The 23,391-nt window shown below is 40.3% G+C and overlaps 1 protein-coding gene across 1 annotated transcript in view; it reads right to left on the bottom strand.

Annotated features, from left to right (window-relative positions):
* Positions 1-1,384: 1,384 nt before the first annotated feature.
* Positions 1,385-23,391, bottom strand: part of Asb9 (ankyrin repeat and SOCS box containing 9) — a 44,136-nt gene continuing 22,129 nt past the window's right edge. Inside the window, exons 4-8 of the mRNA XM_051179221.1 lie at positions 16,413-16,520; positions 9,183-9,333; positions 6,845-6,979; positions 5,320-5,511; positions 1,385-1,556 (exon numbers count right to left, since the gene is read on the bottom strand). Of these exons, the coding sequence (XP_051035178.1) occupies positions 1,432-1,556; positions 5,320-5,511; positions 6,845-6,979; positions 9,183-9,333; positions 16,413-16,520 (711 nt within the window). The 3' untranslated portion in view covers positions 1,385-1,431. The remainder of the gene's footprint in view (positions 1,557-5,319; positions 5,512-6,844; positions 6,980-9,182; positions 9,334-16,412; positions 16,521-23,391) is intronic.

The following is a 23,391-nucleotide window of genomic DNA, read 5'->3' as shown; positions in this document are numbered from 1 at the left end:
CTTTGCTTGAATAAGTATGTGGCAACAGCGCCATCTACTGCAAGAACTAGTTGGAAATTTTAAAACCATAGCCTAGGCTTTTTCATATAGCAAATTAAGAATCACAGAAAAATTATATTGGGTATCTTTTAGGAGAATATTCTAGGCCATGTGGAACATATGTCATCTTATACATAATTATTTTCTTTAAATGGTTACAATATTTTATTTATAATGATATAATGGAACCCCGAATACATCTCTCAGTGAGATAGCTGCAACCATCCATACTAAACTGCATCACAGGTTTCCTGTAAATTTGAAACTGAAAAGCAGTTAAAATCTGTTAACTTACAATCTGAGGAACACTGTCCAATAGAAGTGCCTGTGTGTCTGTGTAATACAACACAGTGGCCACTTCACACATTTGGTATGTGCCTGGTGACTGGTGACACTGAGCTGAAGTTTTCATTTTACATGGATTTAACTAATTTTTTTTAAATCACCATCTGTGTGTACTTCATGGTTCAAAACCTAGACACCACTTGCATGTTGACCTGGATAATGCTTTGTTGTGGGTGAGGGGCTATTCTGTGATTGAATGATGGTTAGGAGAACCCTGACCTCTGTCCAGCTGTCTGTCAAATCATGAACAATTGAGATTACCCAATAATACAAATCTCTTTAGTAAAGACAACTAAAAATGCTTGCAACCATTGTCAATATCCTAAGTTGGGGACGGGAACTGAAAAATCACCCACGACTGAAAGACCTAAACAGCAGCTACTATATTACACAGCAGGGTTCTAGAATGTGTTTAATGTGCATATGGGATTCGGGATGGAATAAAACTTGCTTCTACAGCTAATACAGTCACAACTGTGTCATAAACTGAGAAAAGGTTAATGCATAGATGCAAACAAAGAAACACTGTCCTTCTTTGTCCCCCTTTCCATGCCATGGAGATGGAGCCAGGACCGTAATAACAGAAAATTCTGCCTTAGCTGAAATTGTCCAGATTAACGGCAGACAATTTACGTTTGCATCTGGTTCCTCTGTCGTTGATCTGGGTAATTGGATATATTGATCAGTCTGAGCTTTAGTGTATTACCCAGCAAAGGTAATACAGTAAACAGTACCCACACGGACAGTTAGTGTGAAGGCTCAATTAGATGCTGCATAACATGTTCCTTGTTTCATGCTTGCCATATGGAACATGTTCAAGACCAATAGTTAATGTTTAGACAGTCATGTTTAAGCAGAGGGCAGTCTTTACACTCTCTAACCAATAACACAAAGGACCTTGTGGGTTCCCATTAAAAATAATGGTCTAACTGGAAAAACCTGTAAAAGAAAACACATGCAAACATTATCAGCAAGTTTATTTGACACTCCAGTGGCAGAAGTTTCAACAACCTTTTTCAGTTGTTTGTGGATCCACTCCCTAAACAATTAAAGGTGTAAAAGGAAGCGCTTCAGGTCTTCCGGGAGGAGGAGTCCAGTAATCTTATGATGTTGCCGAATGCCAAAGCATTTCCTGATTCTCAGGCGACATAACTGCATCAAAGAGAGGGGACCTGGAGAAAGAGCACGGGACAAGTCACACATTGGCTTTGCTGACTTAGGGACTGCCTTTTAAATATAATGCAATATATACTAATATTCTAATACAGAAATACTGTATACTTAAGACTAGGTTCCCTTGGGTTTTTGGTTGTTTTTGGTTTTGTTTTTTACTTTTTCTGAGATTATAATATAGTTACATCAATTCCCCCTTCCCTTTCCTCCCTCCAAACATTCCTGTATACCTCTCCTTGTTGTCTTTGAAATTGTTATGTGCACATATGAAGGGGCATTTTGAGACCATGTAACTGGAATTCCAGGTGGTTGTAAGCTGCCAGATTCAAATACTGGGAGCAAAACCCCAGTCCTTTTCAACAGCAGGAAACATCCTTTAACTGCTCAGCCATCTCTGTCTTTCAATGGATTTTAATTTATGGCTGAGTAAAAGATATTTAAAAGTTATCCTCACTAACAGAGGCTAAAGGATACTAACTTGGAAATTAAATAGCTATACAAAAATTCAAATCATGAAAAATAGAATTCATGCTTCAGGGTGCTGTCTTTTACTCTAAAAATTAAATCATATTTATAGATACAAGTATGTCTATGTTATAATTTTAACAACTTAAAGATATTCAAATATGCTAAGCTCCAAATGAATCATAAGTTCATGTTACTAAATTGTGTTTACTTTTCTATTCTGTGTTCTAGGCTATTCCAAAGCTTTAGCCCATGGGTAAAAACTGAACTAACAAAGTTGCACAGGAAACCCAAGAGTTCACATTTTAGGATAATGATTCTCAACAGGCTGGGAAGGGGAAAAGAAAAGAGAAGTATTTTCTCCCTGGAGTCAGAAACAAAGCACTGTCAATGACTCCAACTGTCAATGGTACCAAGGTTTAGAACCCCTATTATGGAATGAAAAATAAGGTATAATCACCCATCCCATTCTCACCTCCACTCCTTGCACCAAATATAAATGGAAATTATTTGTTCTACTTTTTAAAAGAAAATTATATACCCTTAATAATTCCATGAAACAGTAGCCTTCAATCTAGGATGCAATTTAGATTTGGCTGAAGTTGGTGAAGTTTAAACTACATGATACTATGTCCCATCCCAGATTCACTGCCTCAGTTATCACTGGTTTGTGCTTGTGCATCTAGATTTTGTTAAAGCCATGGGCTCAAGGTCATTTTATTATTTAAGTCAGGCTTGAGACTACAATTGAAATGATACTATAGGCCCTACTGCCCTGTAGCCTCACTGCAAGCTACAGGTAAACTTAGTTATGGGTCTCTCTGGTTTTGGAACACATGAAGTATAAACAAATAGTCAAAAAAATGTAAGCTCTGGCTGGAACCCTGACAGCACTTTCTAGAAGGGACAGCTGGAAGTTGGAGCACCTTTCAGACTATGTTCAAGGCACAGACCAGCAAACTTCACAGCATATACTTAGTAAGAAACATATATGTGTGAGTGCTGGAGGGTGTGACTATCACAGGCATCTGTAGGAAATCCTCAGAAAGCTCAATGAAGAAGACTTCAGTGCAAGCTTCTTGGCCTGATAGAGTCATTTTACATTTTCAATTTATGCCATGAAAAAAAAAAGTTTTAAGACTAAGGCAAGCGCAAGAAGAAGAAGAAAGGATAATATTCCTGAAATCCTTTCCCTTCCGATGAAAGTGAGATCCCCATCTTCCCTAACTTCCATGCCAAGCCAACTCAGAGCACAGTTAATTTCAGCTTATATTCCCCAGCCCCCACACCCTGGAAGGACAGCAATTTAATTAAATGGCCTCCCTGGGCACAGAGAATCAGAAGCTGAATCAGCAAGAAGACCCAGAGACAGAAAAGAAACTGGTGTGTTACATCTGCAGCTCTAACTTTTTGTGCTTGCCTGGGACTATTTCTGGTGGGCTATCGGCCTGCTATGAAGTGGCCCCACCAGAACCCTAAAAGTGACTCATGAGAGTAAAACAGGTGATTTTATTCGCTGGCAAATTATACTTCGTTGGTTTGAGGGTCCTTAGGATGGAAACTAGAGTCTTTCATTGTAGCAAGCATGTGCTTCACCACCAAGCTGCACCCCTAAACCAGTAGGATCATACTCAAATTGTCACCATGTCAAGTGTGAAAAGAAGAAATTAAGGTTAATCTAGATCTCTATGAATAGCTTTGGGGATTAGAGTAGAAAGAAAGCACCAAGCTGGGCATGGTGGTACACATATACAATCCCAAAAATAAGGCAGAGGCAAGGATATCTCTGTGAGTTCAAGTCTAGCCTGATCTACATAGCAAGTTCCAGGACAGCCATAGTTACAGAGAGAATCTGTCTCAAAAAAAAATTTTAAGGAAAATATCAGTGAAAACAATCTGAAAATTTTATGATTCATCCCACTGTGTGACTTCAGAGGATCCTGAGGCACAGCTGCCTCTGGATATCACATTCCCAATTAAAACATTTTATAACTATGTAAGTATAAAGATGAATATAATTCTGGTTAGGTTTTATTCATCTTCCTTCTTGTTTTAATAAGAATTAATTAAAATATTTTTGTGGGCCTTGAGGGACAATAAGAGAAAGTGGCCCTGTGTGTATACATAGAACATTTTAAAAACACGAAATAATCAAAATGCAGGCAAAAATGTCCAATGATAATCCAACTGTTTAATGGAAAGAGGCCTCTAGTTTATTCCTTTTGCCTACATCAGTCTTCCTTAGCCTGACCTGCAATGCTAAAGAGTGCAGGCAACTACAAGATGGGCACTTGCCCTGGGGCAGTAGGAGTAGGAAGAAGTCCTTGGCCAACTTTATCATTCTGCCCAATGTCAGCCCTACTTCTCAGCCTGTGGGCAGAAAATAACCAGCTTATTTGACATCATATTCCTTCAGGTATGGAGACCTGCTTCAAAGTTCCATAGTCCAAAAAGAGTGCAATCAACACTCTGGTAAGAAAGCAAGTCCTGAACTGTCTTCAAGAACAACTGACAATGTAATCAAGTATCCTCATAACCTGAAAGGGTTCTTTGCTCCAAGAAATGTCCCTTCTCTTGTGCACACCACTGTTTAGTTATTTGGGAGAGCAGTGTGAGGTCATATTTATGGAGGAGTGTACTTAGCTTGCAAGATTAAATGTATCTTGATTGGTGTGAATCATTAAATAAATACCCTAAATTCTTGGTTAGCTGCATCTTAACCCCAGCCATCAATTACTCCCGGATTTGCCTGATATATGGAGCAATTAAACATAGAAGGCTTCCGCTGAATTACTCTAAAGCAGTGGTTCTCAACCTGTTGGTCACGAACCCTTTAGGGGTAAAACGACCCTTTCAAGGGGTCATCAGGAAACACAGATATTTACATTATAATTCTTAATAGTAGCAAAATTACAGTTATGAAGTAGTACAGTATGAAGTAATGGTTGGGAGTCATGACAACATACAAAACTGTATTAAGGGGTTGAAGCATTAGGAAGGTTAAGAAACACTAAAGTATGCTTCAGTTAACTTAAACATCAAATACTTTTAAACAATAGCTGACCTCCTTAGAAACTGACCTAACAGCCTGACTTCAACATATCAGAAAACAAAAGGCTATTTACTTCATAAGCAGTGTTGTGCCTTGTGGAATTATCTCAGGTTCCCCATGCACAGTGATGACAGAAAGTAACCTCTTCCAGGATTGGAAGTCAGAATTTAGGAAACGCCTGCCTCCTCCTAAAGATCAAAGGAGTCTCATGGGTTAGGGCTTAGAATTGGGCAAAGCAGCGGTACCTTCTCTCTCCAAGAAGATCTCAGTAACAGGACTCTCTGGAGGCACCAAGTCCACAGGACGTTTCCCTTCAGCGTTCTTAGCTTGAGCATTTGCTCCGAAATCCATCAGCAGGTGCACAAGATCCCCACTAGACATCCTGGCCACTACATGAAGAGGAGAATCCAAGCCTTTGCCTTTATTCACAGATGCTCCTAAATGGTTACAAGAATAAAACATGGAGTGTCAAAAGTGTTAAAATTGGAGAATCATGATGAACACAATTGTGTGAGATTGGGAACTGGTCAGACTTTATATCATTTACTATAGTAAGAGGGTAACTGGGCACTGGATATACACCTCTGTTGTTAAAGTGCTTGTCATGCAAGTATGAGAATCTGTGTTCAATTCCCAGCACCCAGAGAAAACCGTGAGTGTGGTAGCACACACTTGAGATCCTAGCAGGCTGAGGGGTGGAGACTAGCAGACCCTTGAAGCCAACTGAGCTTAATCAGTGAGCCGGTCCCAGTGAGAGCATGGGCTCTGAACATCAAGCTGGATGGCTCCTGAGGAATGACATTTAAGGTTGACCTCTGGCCTCCAGATGTGTACACACACACACACACACACACACACACACACACACACACACCTTGAAACTATGTGAGCTGAATTACTAAACACAACCGATTAAGGGAGGCATTTTTTCCTAAGATGGAATAATGGATCCTGTTATCACAGGAAGGGGTGGCAAGTTCTCTTTAGGAGGAAGATGTATTTCTGGAAATATCCCCACCCAACTCTATTAACCCTCTAATCAAAACCCCACCCCAGCTTTTGTTTACTTTGTGAGAGATACCAAACATGGCCCTGTCCTGAATAACAGCTTTAAATGTCTCAAAGCTTAAAATCTACCTAAAAGTAGTAATAGGAAGTAGTGAGAGGGGCAGAGAAAAATGGTGAATAAAAAAGAAATAGGGAACACAAGAACAGTCAGTGTGGGGGAATGACTCCTGGAGTTTTAAAAGAGGAACTGGATTCAGAAAATTAAAAAGTTGGAATGGTGTCCCCAGTATTAGAAAGAAAAATGGACAAGCATAGGGAGATATGGAATGATAGAACATCTCTTCATGTAAAGGAAAATGATTATGGCAGACTAATTTCCTAATCAGAAAGAAACATGGAAGATAGTCCCACATAGGAAGAGTCAGCTAAAATCCAGTAGTTTTGCAAATCTTGCAGAGCTGAATCACGATTGCCCAGCTAGAGAGAGAGGCAGAGGAAAGGATGGAACAGCTAGTGGTAAATGAGAAACACCCTGGAAGAAGGCATGGGTAGTATAAATCGTCACTTTCTTCTTCATTGTCATGCTAGTTAGAGGTGAGAATATCGAAGTGTGCACGGTGTAAAACAACTCTTCATAAGGACACTGTGGTATTTGTCAAGACCCTTTCCCACTCTTCCCTTTGTATGACAGTAGGATCTTCACAATTCACTTAATTTACTTTTCATTTTCATGCCTTATTTTGTTTTGCTGTTTTGCCTTACCTGACTCCAGAAGTTTCTTGACACAGGCTATCTGCTGGTTTTTGCAAGCCACGTATAGAGGTGTACCCAGGTGGCTGATGTTATAGTCAATATTGGCACCAAAAGCTGCAAGGGACTCGATGCATTTCACATGGCCTACAGCCCCAAAAGGGAAAAAAAAGAGGGTTACCTCACAAATTACCTAAACAACACATCCAGCAGTCAAAAGCCATATTCTTTCACTTAGAATGGAAAATAATTTTAAACACTGGCATCAGAGTAAATGTCTGTTCCAAGGTCGGTTAGGTCAGCTCCCCCACTGGACATCCTAGCCATTCCATGAAGAGGAGAATTAGGCTTTTGCCTTAGTTCATCAAAACGAAAGGAGGGTCAGCCAAAGAACAGGCTCCAACCACCAACATCCATAGTAGTGGGTGGAACGGCACCTCCATTCACTAGCCATGGAAAACAACCAGCATCCACTCACCTTTGTCAATAGTTTATGTGTTTGTAAGAGCCATGGACTAAAATGGTCCTGAACAAAGACATGGAATGTATCACAGAACAGGGAAGAAAACTTACAGCCTTTACAGGCTGTAGAAACAGGCCACAAAGAGCACAGGCAAATCTTAAACACTGCCAAATCCCATGGCAGCAAGGCTCAGTGTTGCAAATGAAGTTTGTTCAAAGCAGATTGACTCTGCCTTGGCCCAGAATGCCATACTTTAAACACTGCCCTTTGGGGTCTCATGTTGAACCATTTTAGTTGTATGTATCCTGTAAAAATGTTGAGTTACTATGGCTCTTCATAAAGAAACACCAATGTTTCCTAGTTAATTATAACATCGGTTGGTCTGGTTGAGTGCAAAGCCATTCTAGAAAGGCACTGGGGATACAGAAAGCCCTTCAGCAACGTATAGACATGCAGGTGACTATAAAACACCAAAGAAAAGCAAAACTTCAAACTGTACTTTATAGAAAGATTTAGCCTCTTGTGAGAACTGTCAACTTGACAGAAACTAGAATCAGCTACAAAGCAAGCATCCAGGCACACTTGTGAGGAATTATCTGGATTAAGGTTGCCCTCTGAGAATTTCTGAGTGATTAGCTTGATTACTGTTAATTATTATTTGAAACTCATCTTAATTGTAAGTGGGACCATTCCCTGGACAAGAGAATTCAAGCTAAGCATCATGTCATCATGGTTGGAGATGTCATGTGACCAGCTGCTTCAGGTTCCCACTGCCTTGAATTCCCCACCATGTCAGGCTGTACTTAGAACTGTGAGCTAAAATCAGTCATTTCTCCCTTAAGTTGCTTTCATCAGAGGTCAAAGTATTTTATCACAGCAACAGGAAAAAAAAAATAAAACTAAGATCATCCCTGGACGTATAGACCTCCTAAAGCCAGTACTGATGCCCTAAAATAGAAAATAAAGGTTTGTTTTATAAAGCACACAACAAATGCTGGTAAGGGACCCTTATCCACTGCAGGCAGGGATGTAAACAAGGACACCCACAATGGAAATCATTATGGAGGTCTCCAAAGAAAATTGCAATGAAATTATATACTAAAGGAACCTGAGCCAATGTACCTCAGCCCAGGTCTCAACAGCTGAATGGATAAAGAAAAAATGGTACATGCATAACACAGAGTTTTATTCTGCCACAAAGAAGAGTATTATATTATTCACATGAAAATGAATGTAACTGGAGAGCACCATACTAAGCAAAATAAGCCAAACCCAGAAAGACAAATACAAAATATGCATTCAATCATATGTGGAACCTAGATTATAAATGTGTGCTCCACCACACACGTGTGCGTGTGAGGTGCACTCACACACACACACACACACACACACACACACACACACACACACACACCATAAAAGTAGAAGGGGATCTACTTGGGAAGAGGGAGATGGGCAAGAGGAAGAAACGGGGCTGAATATGATTGAGGTACATGACAGTATTGAATGAAAATTTTAGTATGAAACCTACTGTTTCATGCAATTAAATATGGACTAACAAACAACCATTGACTTCTATGGGATCAAGTTTCCACAAAGATCCATAGTATAGTCTAGTATATACCTTCCCTTGTTACGAAAATATATCTCTGAAGGGGTCATTCTCAAACTTAACTGTGGATCAGAATCTTGTGCCGACATCTGGATCAAAAAGGGATAGATCAGAGCCCCAGAGTCTGCCTTCATAAGCCCAGTCATATGGATGCTCCTACTACCAGGCACCCTTTGAAAACTTTTGCTCTAAAATGTCCCTCCTCCTTCTCATTTCAGTACTAAGAAAATCCTCGAAGGACTGGGTAAAAACACTCAAATTCCAGATGGATTTACCTCTCTTTGCAGCCTCGTGGATGGGAGAGGCCAGATCACTCTCAGGGTGGGGGGCAGCGCCATGTTCCAAAAGTAGATTCACACAATCCTGACTGCCACCGACGCAGGCATTAAACAAGGGAGTTCGCCAGTCTATGGCCATGCCATTCACCTGTGAAGAAAACCCAACTCCAGGATGAAGACAGTAACTGATGAGAACTGAATTCAAGGTTAACACTCCCATTTTCAAAGGGTTTTCTAACTTCTCCATCTTCACACATAAAATGAGGGCCACCAAACTGTCATGAAAGCAAATGAAGTATAAAATATAAGGCAGTAATAACGTTTCTGAAGATTCCATCTCCTCCCTGCCTTCCTTGGGGTCATGAACTTTAAAACTAGTTGTGATAATTTCCATAGCATAGCATACAAATTTAAACATCCATCCTAGACAGTAGTCAGAGTAAGTTGAAATTGATTTTTTTAAAAAAGCTTTTTTTTTTTTTACTTAAAACTTGATTCTCATGCAAATAAGCTTAACCTATACCAAAGATCTTATTCAATTCATTCACTAATGAGAAGACTGGTAAGATGGTAGGGTCAGATCAAAGAGTTTATACAGTCAGTCAATATGCTACGTAAATACACTTGTAAATAGATATAGAACTCATTAACAAGACTATAAAAATATAGATTCTAAAACTATTTTTTTCTAATGTTAGAAATTTACTAACGAACATGCATGTGGATATGTTTGGGCTACAAGCAATAGATAGCAAACCCAAACACACACAGACCCTTCTATCTCGTCATATATTCTGATGTATCTGTTAAATGAAGATATTGTGGGAAAAAACTGAATTCACTGACACACCCTCTTTCCAAAGAAGGCCCAGTACTAGATGACATACAGGAGATGCTCACTCTGGAGTTCCCATAGTTCCACAGGATGACAGAGTGCCTGTTTCTTTAATGTTTAATGTTTTCAACCCAGTTGCCTCTTTTGACTCCCCTTACCCTTGGCCCAGTTCTCATTAAACTCACAAGAAATCTTCTCACCAACTATTCTCCTGCCACAGAAGGTTGGCAAAATTTGCCCAATTTTACTTCCAGGCTTTTGTGTCAGTTGTGTCTCTTGCATTCAGTGTCTTTACCTTCCTTCATTTCACCATTTGGCTGACTGGTTCTACAGTCCTTCTGGTATAGATTAGACATCATTTCCTGAAGAAAGTCCCTTTTGATCTACCCACTAGAAATAGATGAACACTTGGATGTGTACCCAATAATCCCTATCCTATGACTTTGTGTTAGTTTCCAAACTGGCCAGAGGTTCTTTCTATCCCACAGTGCAAATTCCTTTACAATATGGCTCTGCTGTTTTTCCAATAGTTGAATCTGGTCTTGCTTATACGACTTACTTTGGTCAATATAGCAGTAACAAATGTAACATAAGAGAAAGGCCTGCCTTCTTTTGCTGCCCTTGCAATCCCTGCTCTCCAGTGAACAAATCCAGGATGAGAGATTCTGACATCCCAGCCATGCCAAGCTGAATTTCTCACATTTTCTACAGCATTTCATTAAGCAATACTTAATGCTGTATGATAAGGAAAATGCTTCAAACTCTAAACATGATTTTTGTCATGGTTTGAATTAAAAATATCCCCCATAGAGACTTCAATAAACCACTCTCAACACTAGACAGGGCCACAAATCAGAAACTCAACAAAGAAACAAAAGAATTAACAGAAGTTATGTCTCAACTGGGGTTAACAGACATCTATAGAACATTCCATCCAAAGGCAAAAGAATATAACTTCTTCTCTGCTCCACATGGAAACTTCTCTAAAATCGACCACATACTAGGTGACATAACAAACCTCAACAGATACAAGAGAATAGGAATAGTCCCCTGTATCTTATCGGACCACCATGCTTTAAAATTGGAATTCAACAACAACACAAACAGCAGAAAACCTGCAAACTCATGGAAACTGAACAATGTACAATTGCAACACTCCTGAGTCAAAGAAGAAATAAAGAAATTAAAGACTTTCTAATATTCAACGAGAATGAGGATACAACATACCCGAACTTATGGGACACCCTGAAAGCAGTGCTACGAGGGAAGTTCATTGCACTAAGTGCCCATATGAAGAAAACAAAGGATAGTCGCATAAGAGAATTAACAGCCCAACTGAAAACCTTAGAACAGAGAGAAGCGAATTCACCCCATAGAAGTAGACGCCAGGAAATAATCAACTTGAGGGCTGAAATCAACAAAATAGAAACCAGGAAAACGATACAAAAAAATCAATGCAACAAAGAGTTGGTTTTTTGAGAAAATCAACAAGATAGATAAATCTGTATCCATACTAACTAAAAAGCAGAGAGAGAGAACATGCAACTTAACAAAATCAGAAACCAAAAGGGGGATATAACAACGGACAAATAGGAAATCCAACAATTTTTATGTCATACTTTGAAAACCTGTATTCCACAAAATTTGAAAACTCAAATAAATGGACAAATTTCTGGATAACTATCACTTACCACAATTAAATCAAGAACAGACAAACAACTTAAATAGACCTATAACCCACAATGAAATAGAACCAGTCATCGAAAGCCTTCCAACCAAAAAAGTCCGGGGCCAGATGGATTCAGCGCTGAATTCTACCAGACATTCAAGGAAGAACTAATACCACTACTCCTCAAACTGTTCCACAAGATAGAAACAGAAGGTTCATTGCCAAACTCTTTTTATGAGGCCACAATAACTTTGGTACCCAAACCTCACATAGACACAACTAAGAAAGAAAACTACAGACCAATATTCCTGATGAACATCGATGCAAAAATACTCAATAAAATACTGGCAAACCGAATTCAAGAATACATCAGAGAAATCATCCACCATGACCAAGTAGGCTTCATACCTGGAATGCAGGGATGGTTTAACATATGAACATCTATCAATGTGATCCACCATATAAACAAACAGAAAAAGAAAAACCATATGATTATCTCCCTAGATGCGAAAAAAGCCTTCATGATAAAGATCTTGCAGAGGTCAGGGATGACAGGAACATACCTAAACATAATAAGAGCAATATACAGCAAACCAACTGCCAACATCAAACTGAATGGAGAGAAACTTAAGCCTTAATTCCTCTAAAATCAGGAACAAGACAAGGCTGTCCTCTCTCTCCATATCTCCTCAATAACGTACTAGAAGTTCTGGCTAATGCTATAAGACAACAAAAGGAGATCAAGGGGATCCATATTGGAAAGGAAGAAGTCAAACTGTCTCTATTTGCAGATGATATGATAGTTTATATAAGCGACCCAATAAACTCTACCAGGGAACTCCTACAGCTGATAAACACCTTCAGCAAACTAGCAGGATACAAGATAAACTCAAAACAATCAGTAGTCCTACTTTTTTCAGACGACAAAGAGACAGAGAAAGAAATCAGAGAAACATCACCCTTTACAATAACCACAAACAACATAAAGTATCTTGGTGTAACACTTACCAAACAAGTAAAAGACCTATATAATAAGAACTTTGTGGCTCTAAAGAAAGAAATTAAAGAAGATACCAGAAAATGGAAAGATCTCCCATGCTCTTGGATAGGTAGGATAAACATAGTAAAAATGGCAATCTTACCAAAAGCAATCTACAGATTCAATGCAATCCCCATTAAAATCCCACCACAATTCTTCACCGACCTTGAAAGGATAATAATCAACTTTATATGGAAAAACAAAAGATCCAGGATAGCCAAAACAACCATATACAATAAAAGAACTTCAGGAGGCATCACCATTCCTGACTTTAAGCTCTACTACAGAGCTATAGTTCTGAAAACAGCCTGGTATTGGCATAAAAATAGACAGGTAGACCAATGGAATCGAATTGAAAATCCTGATATTAATCCATGCACCTATGAACAACTGATTTTTGACAAAACAGCTAAAATTATACAATGGGGCAAAGACAGCATCTTCAACAAATGGTGCTGGCACAATTGGATGAGGGTGTGTAGAAGACTGCAGATAGACCCATGTCTGTCGCCATGCACAAAACTCAAGTCCAAATGGATCAAAGACCTCAACATCAATCCAGCCACATTGAACCTCTTAGAAGAGAAAGTAGGAGGTATCCTTGAACAAATTGGTATAGGAGACCGCTTCTTGAACATAACTCCAGGGGCACAGACACTGAAAGAAACAATTAATAAATGGGACCTCTTCAAACTTAGAAGCTTCTGTAAGGTAAAGGACACAGTGGACAAGACCAAACGGCAGCCCACAGAATGGGAAAAGATTTTCACCAATCCTATATCCGACAAAGGCCTGATCTCCAAAATATACAAAGAACTCATGAAACTAGTCAACAAAACACCAAATAACCCTATTAAAAAATGGGGTACAGAACTGAAGAAAGAATTCTCAATGGAGGAAATCAAAAAGGCTGAAAGACACTTAAGAAAAAAAAATGCTCCACATCCTTAGCTATCAGGGAAATGCAAATCAAAACAGCTTTGAGATACCATCTTACCCCTGCCAGAATGGCTAAAATTAGAAACACCAGTGATGACTTATGTTGGAGAGGATGTGGAGAAAGTGGAACACTCCTCCACTGCTGGTGGGAGTGCAAACTCATACAGCCATTTTGGAGATCAGTATGGCGGTTCCTCAGGAAAATGGGAATTAGTTTACCACGGGACCCGGCAATCCCCCTCTTAGGCATATCCCCAAAGGATTCACATCCATGCAACAAAGACATCTGTTCAACTATGTTCATAGCAGCACTATTTGTAATAGCAAGAACCTGGAAGCAACCTAGATGCCCCTCAATTGAAGAATGGTTAATGAAGATGTGGCACATCTACACAATGGAATACTACTCTGCAGAAAAAAATAATGGTATCTTGAAATTCTCAGGCAAGTGGATGGCACTTGAAGAAACCATCCTGAATGAGGTAACCCAGTCACAAAAAGAGGAACACAGTATGTACTCACTCATATATGGATTTTAGATCTAGAGCAAAGGATCACCAGCCTATAATTCACATCACCAGAGGAACTAGGATACAAGGTGTATTCTAAGAGATTCATATAAAGTCCCTCACAGAACTGGGCAGGGACAAGTCCCCCAGAGCTCAGGGGAAGTGGGGGGGGGCAGCGAATGGAGAGAGAAGTAGGAGAAAACGAGGGGGAGGAGAGGAAGGCATGTGCGACCAGGAAGATTGAGCCTGGTTAGGAATGGAAAATAGGAAAGAGAGAGAGAGAGAGACAGAGACAGAGAGAGAGAACATAAAAGAGGGAGCCAATATTGGTTTGAAGATAAAATTGAACACAAAGAAAGGTCTAGAGAACTACAAGACTGCTGCCAACTAACAATTTGAGCTTCTGTGGAAAGGCTATCATAAATCCCCTTCCCGGAGAGTGAGATCAACAACTAACTTATCCATGGAGCCTCAACTAGTGCCTGTTGAAAACAGAATCAAACACCCATACATAAACACTGAGTCAAACTAGAACCCAGATACAGATGGAGAAGACAAGACCAGTCGGCAGAAACACATACAGACAGCTTACCTGAACAAGGAGGAGCTAACAGCTAGGAATCCAGCATGGGACTAACTCAGGCCCCCCTGAATATGGGTCTCAGCCAGAAGGACTGAGCAGTCTAAGAGACCTCAGACAGTGAAGCCAGGATGTATTCCTGGTCCACAAAAGGACTCTGCAAACATATCCCCCATGGAGGGATAACTGCTTTAACCTAGAGACAGGAGAGAAGCCCTAGTCCCTACTTCACATGACCTGTCAGATCTACAAGACCCCAACTGGATGGCATTCCCCTACATAGGGAATTGGGGTGGGGGGATGGGAGGGAGGGTGATTGGAGTGCTTGTGAGAGGGCAGAGAGGGTAAAAGGGAGGGACGGAGGGAGGGAGGGAGGAGAGGGAAGTGGGATCGACATGTAAAATAATAAATTAAATTAAAAAAATGCTTTGACTCTAAAATTTAAGTTGAAGGACAAGTTACTGGGGGAAAGGAAAATGAAAAGTTGTGGATTCCTTCCAGACTAATGTGGTTTGATCACGCCAGACCGCCTGAAACCGAGTACAAGGTGATCCTACATTCAAAACAGCTGGACAAAGCAGCCTTACAGACTCCAGCCAGGATTTCTGAATCTTCTTCAAATCCCCCATGACAGCGCCCCTTACCAGCAGGAAGTAGTTTGGAAAGAACAATGCCCAAATTCCCAAATATTGTGTATAAATGTTTGTTTTCATTTAATTGGACTTTGTTATATAAAATAAAATAAAATAATAAAAATAAAAAAATACCTGATCTATAAATAAATGCAAAAAAAAATATCCCCCATAGGCCAGGTAATGGCACACACCTTAATCCTTGCACTTGGGAGGCAGAGGCCGGGGAATCTCTGAGTTCAAGGCCAGCCTGGTCTACAAAGCAAGTTCCAGGACATCCAAGGCTATATAGAGAACCTCTCTCAGAAAAAAAAAAAGGAGAAGAAATACCCTCCATAGGCTCAGGGATTTGAACACTTAGTCTCTAGTTGGTGGGACTATTTGGGGTGATGCTGTGGCCTTACTTGAGCAAGTTTGTCTTTGAACCATTTGAACCACTTCCTTTTTCTGCTTCCTGATTGGTGTTGAAGATGCAAGCTCTGAGCTTTCTGCTTCTGCTATGGTGCCTGCTGCTTGCAGTCATGCCTCTCCATCATGGACTCTTCTTCCTCTGGAACCCAAATAAATTCTTCCATCCCTGAGTTCCATCTGGCCATGGTGTTTAATCATGGCAATAGGAAAGTATATACCCTTCTAACTAACAATTAAATATTTCACCTCCTGGTAAAACACTTGCATTTTGACATAATATTCTTGAAAAGTACATTTCAAATAAGACTAATCAAAGGTACTGAAAAATTATTCAGAGGTATAGAAATAGCTTGTTTTCTTTCTTCCTTCCTTCCGTTCTTTCTTTTTTGTTTTTGTTTGTATTTCTTTTTGTTTTGTTTTTTGAGACAGGGTTTCTCTGTGGCTTTGGAGCCTGTCCTGGAGCTCTTGTAGACCAGGCTGGTCTCAGACTCACAGAGATCCACCTGCCTCTGTCTCTGGAGTGCTGGAAATAAAGGCATGTACCACCACCACCCATCAGGCCAGTTTTCATTTTTTGGATACAGTTTGTTTCTATTATTTAAGCTTCACTTACCTGAGCTCCATGGCTTAGTAAAACACTTGCACAAGAAAGATGTCCTCTCAGGCACGCTTCATGGAGTGGAGACACATGATCGGCAGTGATGATGTTTACTGGCCAGCCCTAGAAGAGAAATTGGCTCAAAATGGGAGAGAAGACAACAGTGCCACCAGAGGCTGGTTTTCAACTATATAATTCCAGTACTATGTGAGTCTCATATAAGATAATGAAATGACTTTACCAGGCTCTACTGAAGTCAGCAACTCAATAATTTCACTCATAATTATATGAACTCAAGGAACAGGATCCTAGGGGTCTGGGGATGAAGCTCAATTGGTAGAGTACTTACCGCTCTGCTTGATTTAGCACTGGCTTCACCGATAACTTAGGAGAAGGAAGAGTATGAGACAGGGTAATGAGGAAAACCATCCATGAACCTCTGCTTGCCTGAGTGGGTGTGACTGGGAAGCCCTCCAGTGAGTCTTACCTTCTGGCAGTAATGGCCTTTGTACTCGGCTTCCCTTTAATGGGGTATTTACTCATACTGCCTCTTCCCCTTCCTTTCTCCATTTTCCTCCTCCTTCTCCAGTCTTCCTCATCCTCCCCTCCTTCTTCCCTCCTCCTCCTAGACTCTTCCACTGTTCTTTCTCTCTATTCCTTCTCCTCTAGTCTTCCCTTTCCTCCTCCTGTCCTGCTTCTCTCCTTCCTCACCTGTGTTTCTCCCCCCCCCCATCAACTGTTCTTCCACGACTCTTCCTCCTCACTTCCAGTTTCTCTCTTCCCCTTCTTCTCTCTTCGTCCTCATCTCTTTACATATACTAAATCACTACGCTAACACTGAGCTACATTTGGGCCAAGATATGCTTCTAATTAAGAAAGTATATAAAGGTGATAAAAGGTTGTTTCTTTAGTGTTGGCATCATTTCTTGGCTTATTCTGGTGAAGTCCTTGACAAGAAAATGAGGATGCCCCCCGCCCAACAACCAGCCAGGAAGTGAGACCCTCGGTCCAATGGCTCAGGAGGAGTTGGTTCTTGCCAGCTGCTCAGTGACCTTGGATACAGATTTTCAGATAGTCAAGCCTTAGGAAGACTGCAGACATTCAGTCCAGGATACTGACCCCAGCAAAATGTCGTGTAAACTCCTGACAGTCTGTAACAATGCCACATGTGTGTTGCTTCATGTTGCTAACTTTGTAGCATTTATTTTTACACATAAGTGATGCTGGCCAAATGATCCAGAGCCAAAGCACTAGGTGAACCTCCTTAGATTAAAAAAAAGTTCCAAAGCAAAGGGACAACTGCATTCTCACACCAGGCCCCTGAAGTCTGGAAATGCAAAGAAGTCTGAAAGTTTAGCCTCAGGATCCATCACCCTCTGGGAAAATATACAGTCCAAGAGATAATAGATCATGAGCCCATTTCAAGCAAAACAGCCTGAGCCATATGCCCATCTTAGAACATGTCCTGGGAATCACAGATACAATCAAAGTACTTTTCAATCCATATATGCTAAGAGTTGTTTCTCTCTGTTTCTTTCTCTGTCTCTCTCTCTCTTTATCTCTCTCTGTGTGTGTACATGTGTGCTTATGTGTGTAGGTGCACAAGTATGATGTAGACGTACACATGTGTTTGGGTGCATGTGTCCTACTTTATCACAATCCTGCTTATCCCCTAGAGATAGGGTCTTTCACTGAACCTGGAGTTTGAATGGCAGTCCCAAAGTCTCAGTAATCCTTCTGTCTCTACTCTTTCTACCATGTGACCAACCAAGATTTTCACATGGGTTCTGGAGATATGAACTCAGGTCCTCATTTTTGCATAGCAAATGCTCTTATCCACTGAGCTGTCTCCTTAGCCTTTATTCATGGCTAATTTAGTCATGTCTCCCTAGCCCTTATTCATGGCTAATTTAATCAATGGCTCAAATATGTATAATATGTTTTCTTCCTGGAATAGTATAAAGTTGCCCCAAATTGTTGCAATAAATGGCCTTACTCTCCATTAGTCCTGACACATATTTTTTTAACTTCTGCGAGCGTTTATGAGGGGCCAGCCAGTAATCATCCTGTGCCTTTGGCTCTTACCTTCTGATCAGCTGAGCCACATATTTTGAGATGTCAAGTCACTCTGTGCTTACACCCCAGTGCACAGGAGCTCAGATGCAGAGGCTGGGAAAGGATTCTGGGAGACTTGCCATAATATGCTTGTAGATAAGAGGCCTCAATGCCCTTGACAGTCTTTCCCCATCCCCACTCTGCTGTTTACAGGGAAGGAAGAGCCTCAAATCCCATCTGGACATGATGACTCCTCAAACCATGGCTCCCTGTGCCCTGACACCAGGAGAACTTACCCCTTCCCAAGAGATTTGTCCTTTCCCAAGTGTCACCATGGACTTTACAACACAAAACTTGTTATTTAATTATTGCCATTATTCGTTTGTTCATTTTAATGAAAGCACCACCTCAAATCTTCTGCCTTTGATTTTCATTCTCAGTGTTCTCCTATATGTCTAATCTATGCCATTAACGCTGCAGAATGTAGGAAAATTCACGGTGAAGCTGTTAACTGCAAATTTAGGCTTGTTTCAGCTGCTTAGGAGACTGAGATGGGAGGATCAAAGTGTCAAAGCCTGCCTGGGCTCCAGAGCAAAGTTCAAAGGCTAGCACCAGTAACTTAATGAAACCCTCACTCAGATTTAAAAAAAAGCTGGTAGCATAGGTCAGTAGTAGAAGATTGCTTGCAAAGTATGTATAAGGCCCTAGGTTCAATTTCTGGTAACGTGTGCACGCGCGTGTGTGTACACACACACACACATACACACACACACACACACACACACACACACACACACACAAACTGTATTTTACCTGTGCAACAGGTCATGAAATGAAAGACAAATGTCCTTTAAATGGAATGCTCTACTCATTTTGTATTATTAAAGGTAGCCCTCTAGACCTCTAGCTATGACTACTACTTCAAAGTCAGCATTTGGATACTTGTATATAACCCCAGGAAAACACAAGGCAACACAGAAATTAGCTCCAATGTGAAATCTTTTCACCATACATTTTATACTAACATTACAACACTTTAGGTCTCATTCTGAAAGTTTAGGGCTTATTTAGAGTTCATCAAACCACAGCTGTATTATAATAATTTTACAATTATTTGTCTAACTAATTGACAAATCTGAATCATATAATATCGGGCGTAATTTTTATCAAATTACTTCACAGTTTTAGTTCACAAAGGGGCCTGCCTGTATAAACATATATTGACTAGATTACTTGATATTCAATTTTCTATTAGCAATTGTCACCTCTTTCAGTCCATGGCCACACACTTTTTTTTGGTAGGTTGTTTGAGTTGTACAGGATTGGGGACTGAGCCAGTCCCCAGTAGCATCCTGTTATAACACATAATGTCATGTGATCACCTGGCTGAAGCCAGCCACAGAACCTCTAGGCTCGTCAGCTTTTCTGTCCCTGGTTACCACTTTCCACTTCTCTCTATACACTTGGCAGAAAAGAAAGCTGGTGACTACCTGTCTCGCTCACACTCACTCACTTACTTCACCACCAAGGAGATCACAGCCATTTGATGTGGCACTCCTACATACCCCTTGTTCCCACTCCTAAAGTCTGTCTGCACCTTTCCACAATCTTCCTTCCTTTTGGTCCTCTCTCTTAGGAAACAAATGTATGAACTTGCCCTCATAGCCCTTGGAATTATCACATTCTTTACTTTTACTTCCTACACCTTCCTATCTTTAAGTCCCAAAGCCTCTGCCAAGCCATCATTCAATGTCCTCCTTCGTTTCACTATCTCCCCCTTACCAAAAAATAAATAAAAAATAAAAAAAAAACATTGTCTATGCTCTTTGTTTTGTCTTCTCCCTGATAGCCCTCTCTACTATGCAATCCTGCCCAAACTTCTCCTAATGATCTTAAAAATGGAGGATAAAATCCACCAGAAGGTGAAAGGCTTTAATCAGTGATGGGAGAGAAGACAGGAAAGAGAAGGTGGGAGAAGGTCAACCAAAACTAAGACTGGATACAAATGCCATAAGTAAACCAAGGCTTATACAAATGTCATAAGTAAATCAGAATTGTATGCACATAACCTAAGGAAACCTGAAGCTTTGGAAGCTCCATTGAAAATAAAATAAAAATGAGTAAAGCTCACCAGTGACTTCTTTGTCAAAGCCAATATGCAGTGTGCTCAGCCTTCAAGTTCGTCCACCTCTGATTCATTTCGATCTCCAGAACCCTTTTCTCTGGCTTCTAATATACTGTTCTCCCTGATTTCCATCTTTAGACTATGGGTTTTTCTCTTTCACTGTCTGTCTTTTCCTCTGTACCTCTCCTGGCATGGGCATTTCATCAAAGTTTTTCCTCAAATGATTTGCTTTTCGAGTACATTCAAAACAGCTGGACAAAGCAGCCTTACAGACTACAGCCAGGATTTCTGAATCTTCTTCGAATCCTGCATGACAGCGCCCCTTACCAGCAGGAAGTAGTTTGGAAAGAACAACGCCCAAATTCCCAAATATTGTGTATAAATGTTTGTTTTCATTTAATTGGACTTTGTTATATAAAATAAAGTAAAATAAATTAATAAAAAAATGATTTGCTTTTCTCTAAGTCCTTTTCTGCGTTGCTTGCATGTGAATGCATGCAAATGTCCACATACGCACCCATGCTCTTAATCATCCTTGGTATTTTGTCCAATTCTATGCCAAGACATAATCACCTAGGGACCCAAATAACAATATAAACTTAGCCTTTTCCAATTTAAGGAAAAAAATCTTTATCAATCCCATTTCTCTCCATGGCATTAAGATCTTGCTTGCTTTCTAGAATTGAGACTTCAGGAGGCAGAATGGCAGAGTGATTTCCATGTTCAAATGCCAGCACCAGAACCTAACAAGCAGTGTGACTAGCAGGCAGTTACCTATCACTAAGCTTCAACATGCTCATATGTAAAATGGCTACAACTGCACCTGCCTTCTAAGATTTTTATGAAGGCTGGAAAATGGTGGCCACAAAAGTTTGGCACTCAGTAATTTCTTCTGCTTCCTCACTTAGCCTTCAGTCAGTTAGCAATTACTAAATGCAAGTGATTTTGTTTGTGTCCTGATCTTTAATTAGTCTTTTAAAGATCCCAGTGTGCAGGCTAATTTTAAAGCAACTTGAAAACAGCTAGAGTCATTTCAGAAGGGGACCTCAGCTGGAAAAAAAAATGTCCCCACCAGATTGGCCTGTGGACAAGCCTGTAATGTATTTTTATTTCTTAACTAACAACTGATGTGAGAGGCACCAGCTCACTGTAGGCCATGCCACTCATAGGCAGGTGGTCCTGAGTGCTCTAAAAAAGCAGGCAGAGTAAGCCATGAGTAGTTACCAGTAAGTAACCCTCCTCCACAGCCTATGCATCAGTTCCTGCCTCCTGACTTCCCTCGCTGATAAACTTTTACCTTTTTCTCCCCAAGTTGTTTTTGGCCATGGTGCTTCATCACATCAAATCCCTACACATGCAAGAAGGAATAACAGTTTTACTCAAGTTTCTGGGGGATAAAAATCTACTCTTCCCTAATTGCTTGTGGTGAGAATTTACTTAGATGGTTCTTGATTTTGACTCCATAGAGGAATCATATAAAAAGCTTACAAAATGTCCTGGTGCCCAGGCTACATCCCAGAGTGATGGTAACAAAAAGAAAGGAGGCTGAATTCAGCTATCAGGCTGTTTGGTTGATTCATTACTGTACTAATCAAGATTGAACCTAGGCCCTGTCATTCATTAGGCCAGTGCTCTATCACCTAGCTATATCCAGTTCCCTTTTTTGTCTTATTTTTTTGTTTGTTTGTTTGTTTTCTGTTTCCTTTTTCATATTTGTGTGTGTTGTGTGTGTGTGAATGTTTGCATTTGTGTGAGTGTACATGTACATCTACAAGTGCATGTGGGTGTACCTACTTGTGTAGAACAAAGGCCACTTTCTGGAACTGCACTTCCTTATTCATTAGTGGAGGCTCTATCAGTCAAACCCAGAGCTTGCTGATGTGACTAGTTTTGCAAGCCAGCTTGCACTGTGGATCTCTTGTCTCTGCTTCTGAGGCCTGAATTGCATGTGGGCCACATCCTCACCTGGCATTTGTATAGGTTCCAGGATCTAGTCTCTAGTCCTTATACTTGATCCACAAGCACTTTAACCACTGAGCAATCACCCACTCCACCCCAGTTCTTTTTAAAGGTGTGAAATATTATCTGAGTTGCACAGACTGGGCTTGGAAAACACTCTGTAACAAGCCTTGAACTTGTGGTCTTCTTGCCTCAGCTCCTGAGTATCTGGGATTATAGGCTTGCATTAGCAGGCCCAGTGACAACTCCATAATTTAAAAGACAACAACCAGGCAGCACCCTGTGGGAATTCTAACACAAAATCTGGAGGAAATGCCACTAAATCAATTACTTCCTGCTAACCTAACAAACAACCACTGTCGGTTTTTAATGATTTTTAATTGAAATATAATAGATATATTAAACAACTCACACATCCTAAGTGTTATCTCAGTGAATCAGCCTAAAGAAATAAAACATTTAGTTGCCATCCAGATTACTGATACCTCTGGTACCCAAAAGGATGCTAAGCTGACATTTAACACTGGACATTCAGTTTCCTCTCATGTGTTCCTTAACTGACACAGGAAACATATGTTCTGTTGCATGTGTTTGCCATTTTCAGTCAACATGTTGGTCAGATTCATCAATTTACCTTCACTGTTGTATGCACATCATAGTTGAGAAACTATATGCTTCCCTTGATTTGCTTTATTCAATTTGATGTTAGCAGATGTGGCAGAAACCAGGACTGTAAGAATTCCATCCTTGGATGGTTTAGCTTGTCCTGCTATGCAACAGCATTTTGCCAAGAAAAGCAAATCCCTTAGGCATCCAGAGGTCAAAGATGTATGAGGGACATGTGTGTCACAGCTT

Source organism: Phodopus roborovskii, unplaced genomic scaffold, assembly GCF_943737965.1.
Source record: "Phodopus roborovskii unplaced genomic scaffold, PHOROB, whole genome shotgun sequence".
Lineage (NCBI taxonomy): Eukaryota > Metazoa > Chordata > Mammalia > Rodentia > Cricetidae > Phodopus > Phodopus roborovskii.
This window is presented reverse-complemented; position numbering and strand designations above follow the sequence as displayed.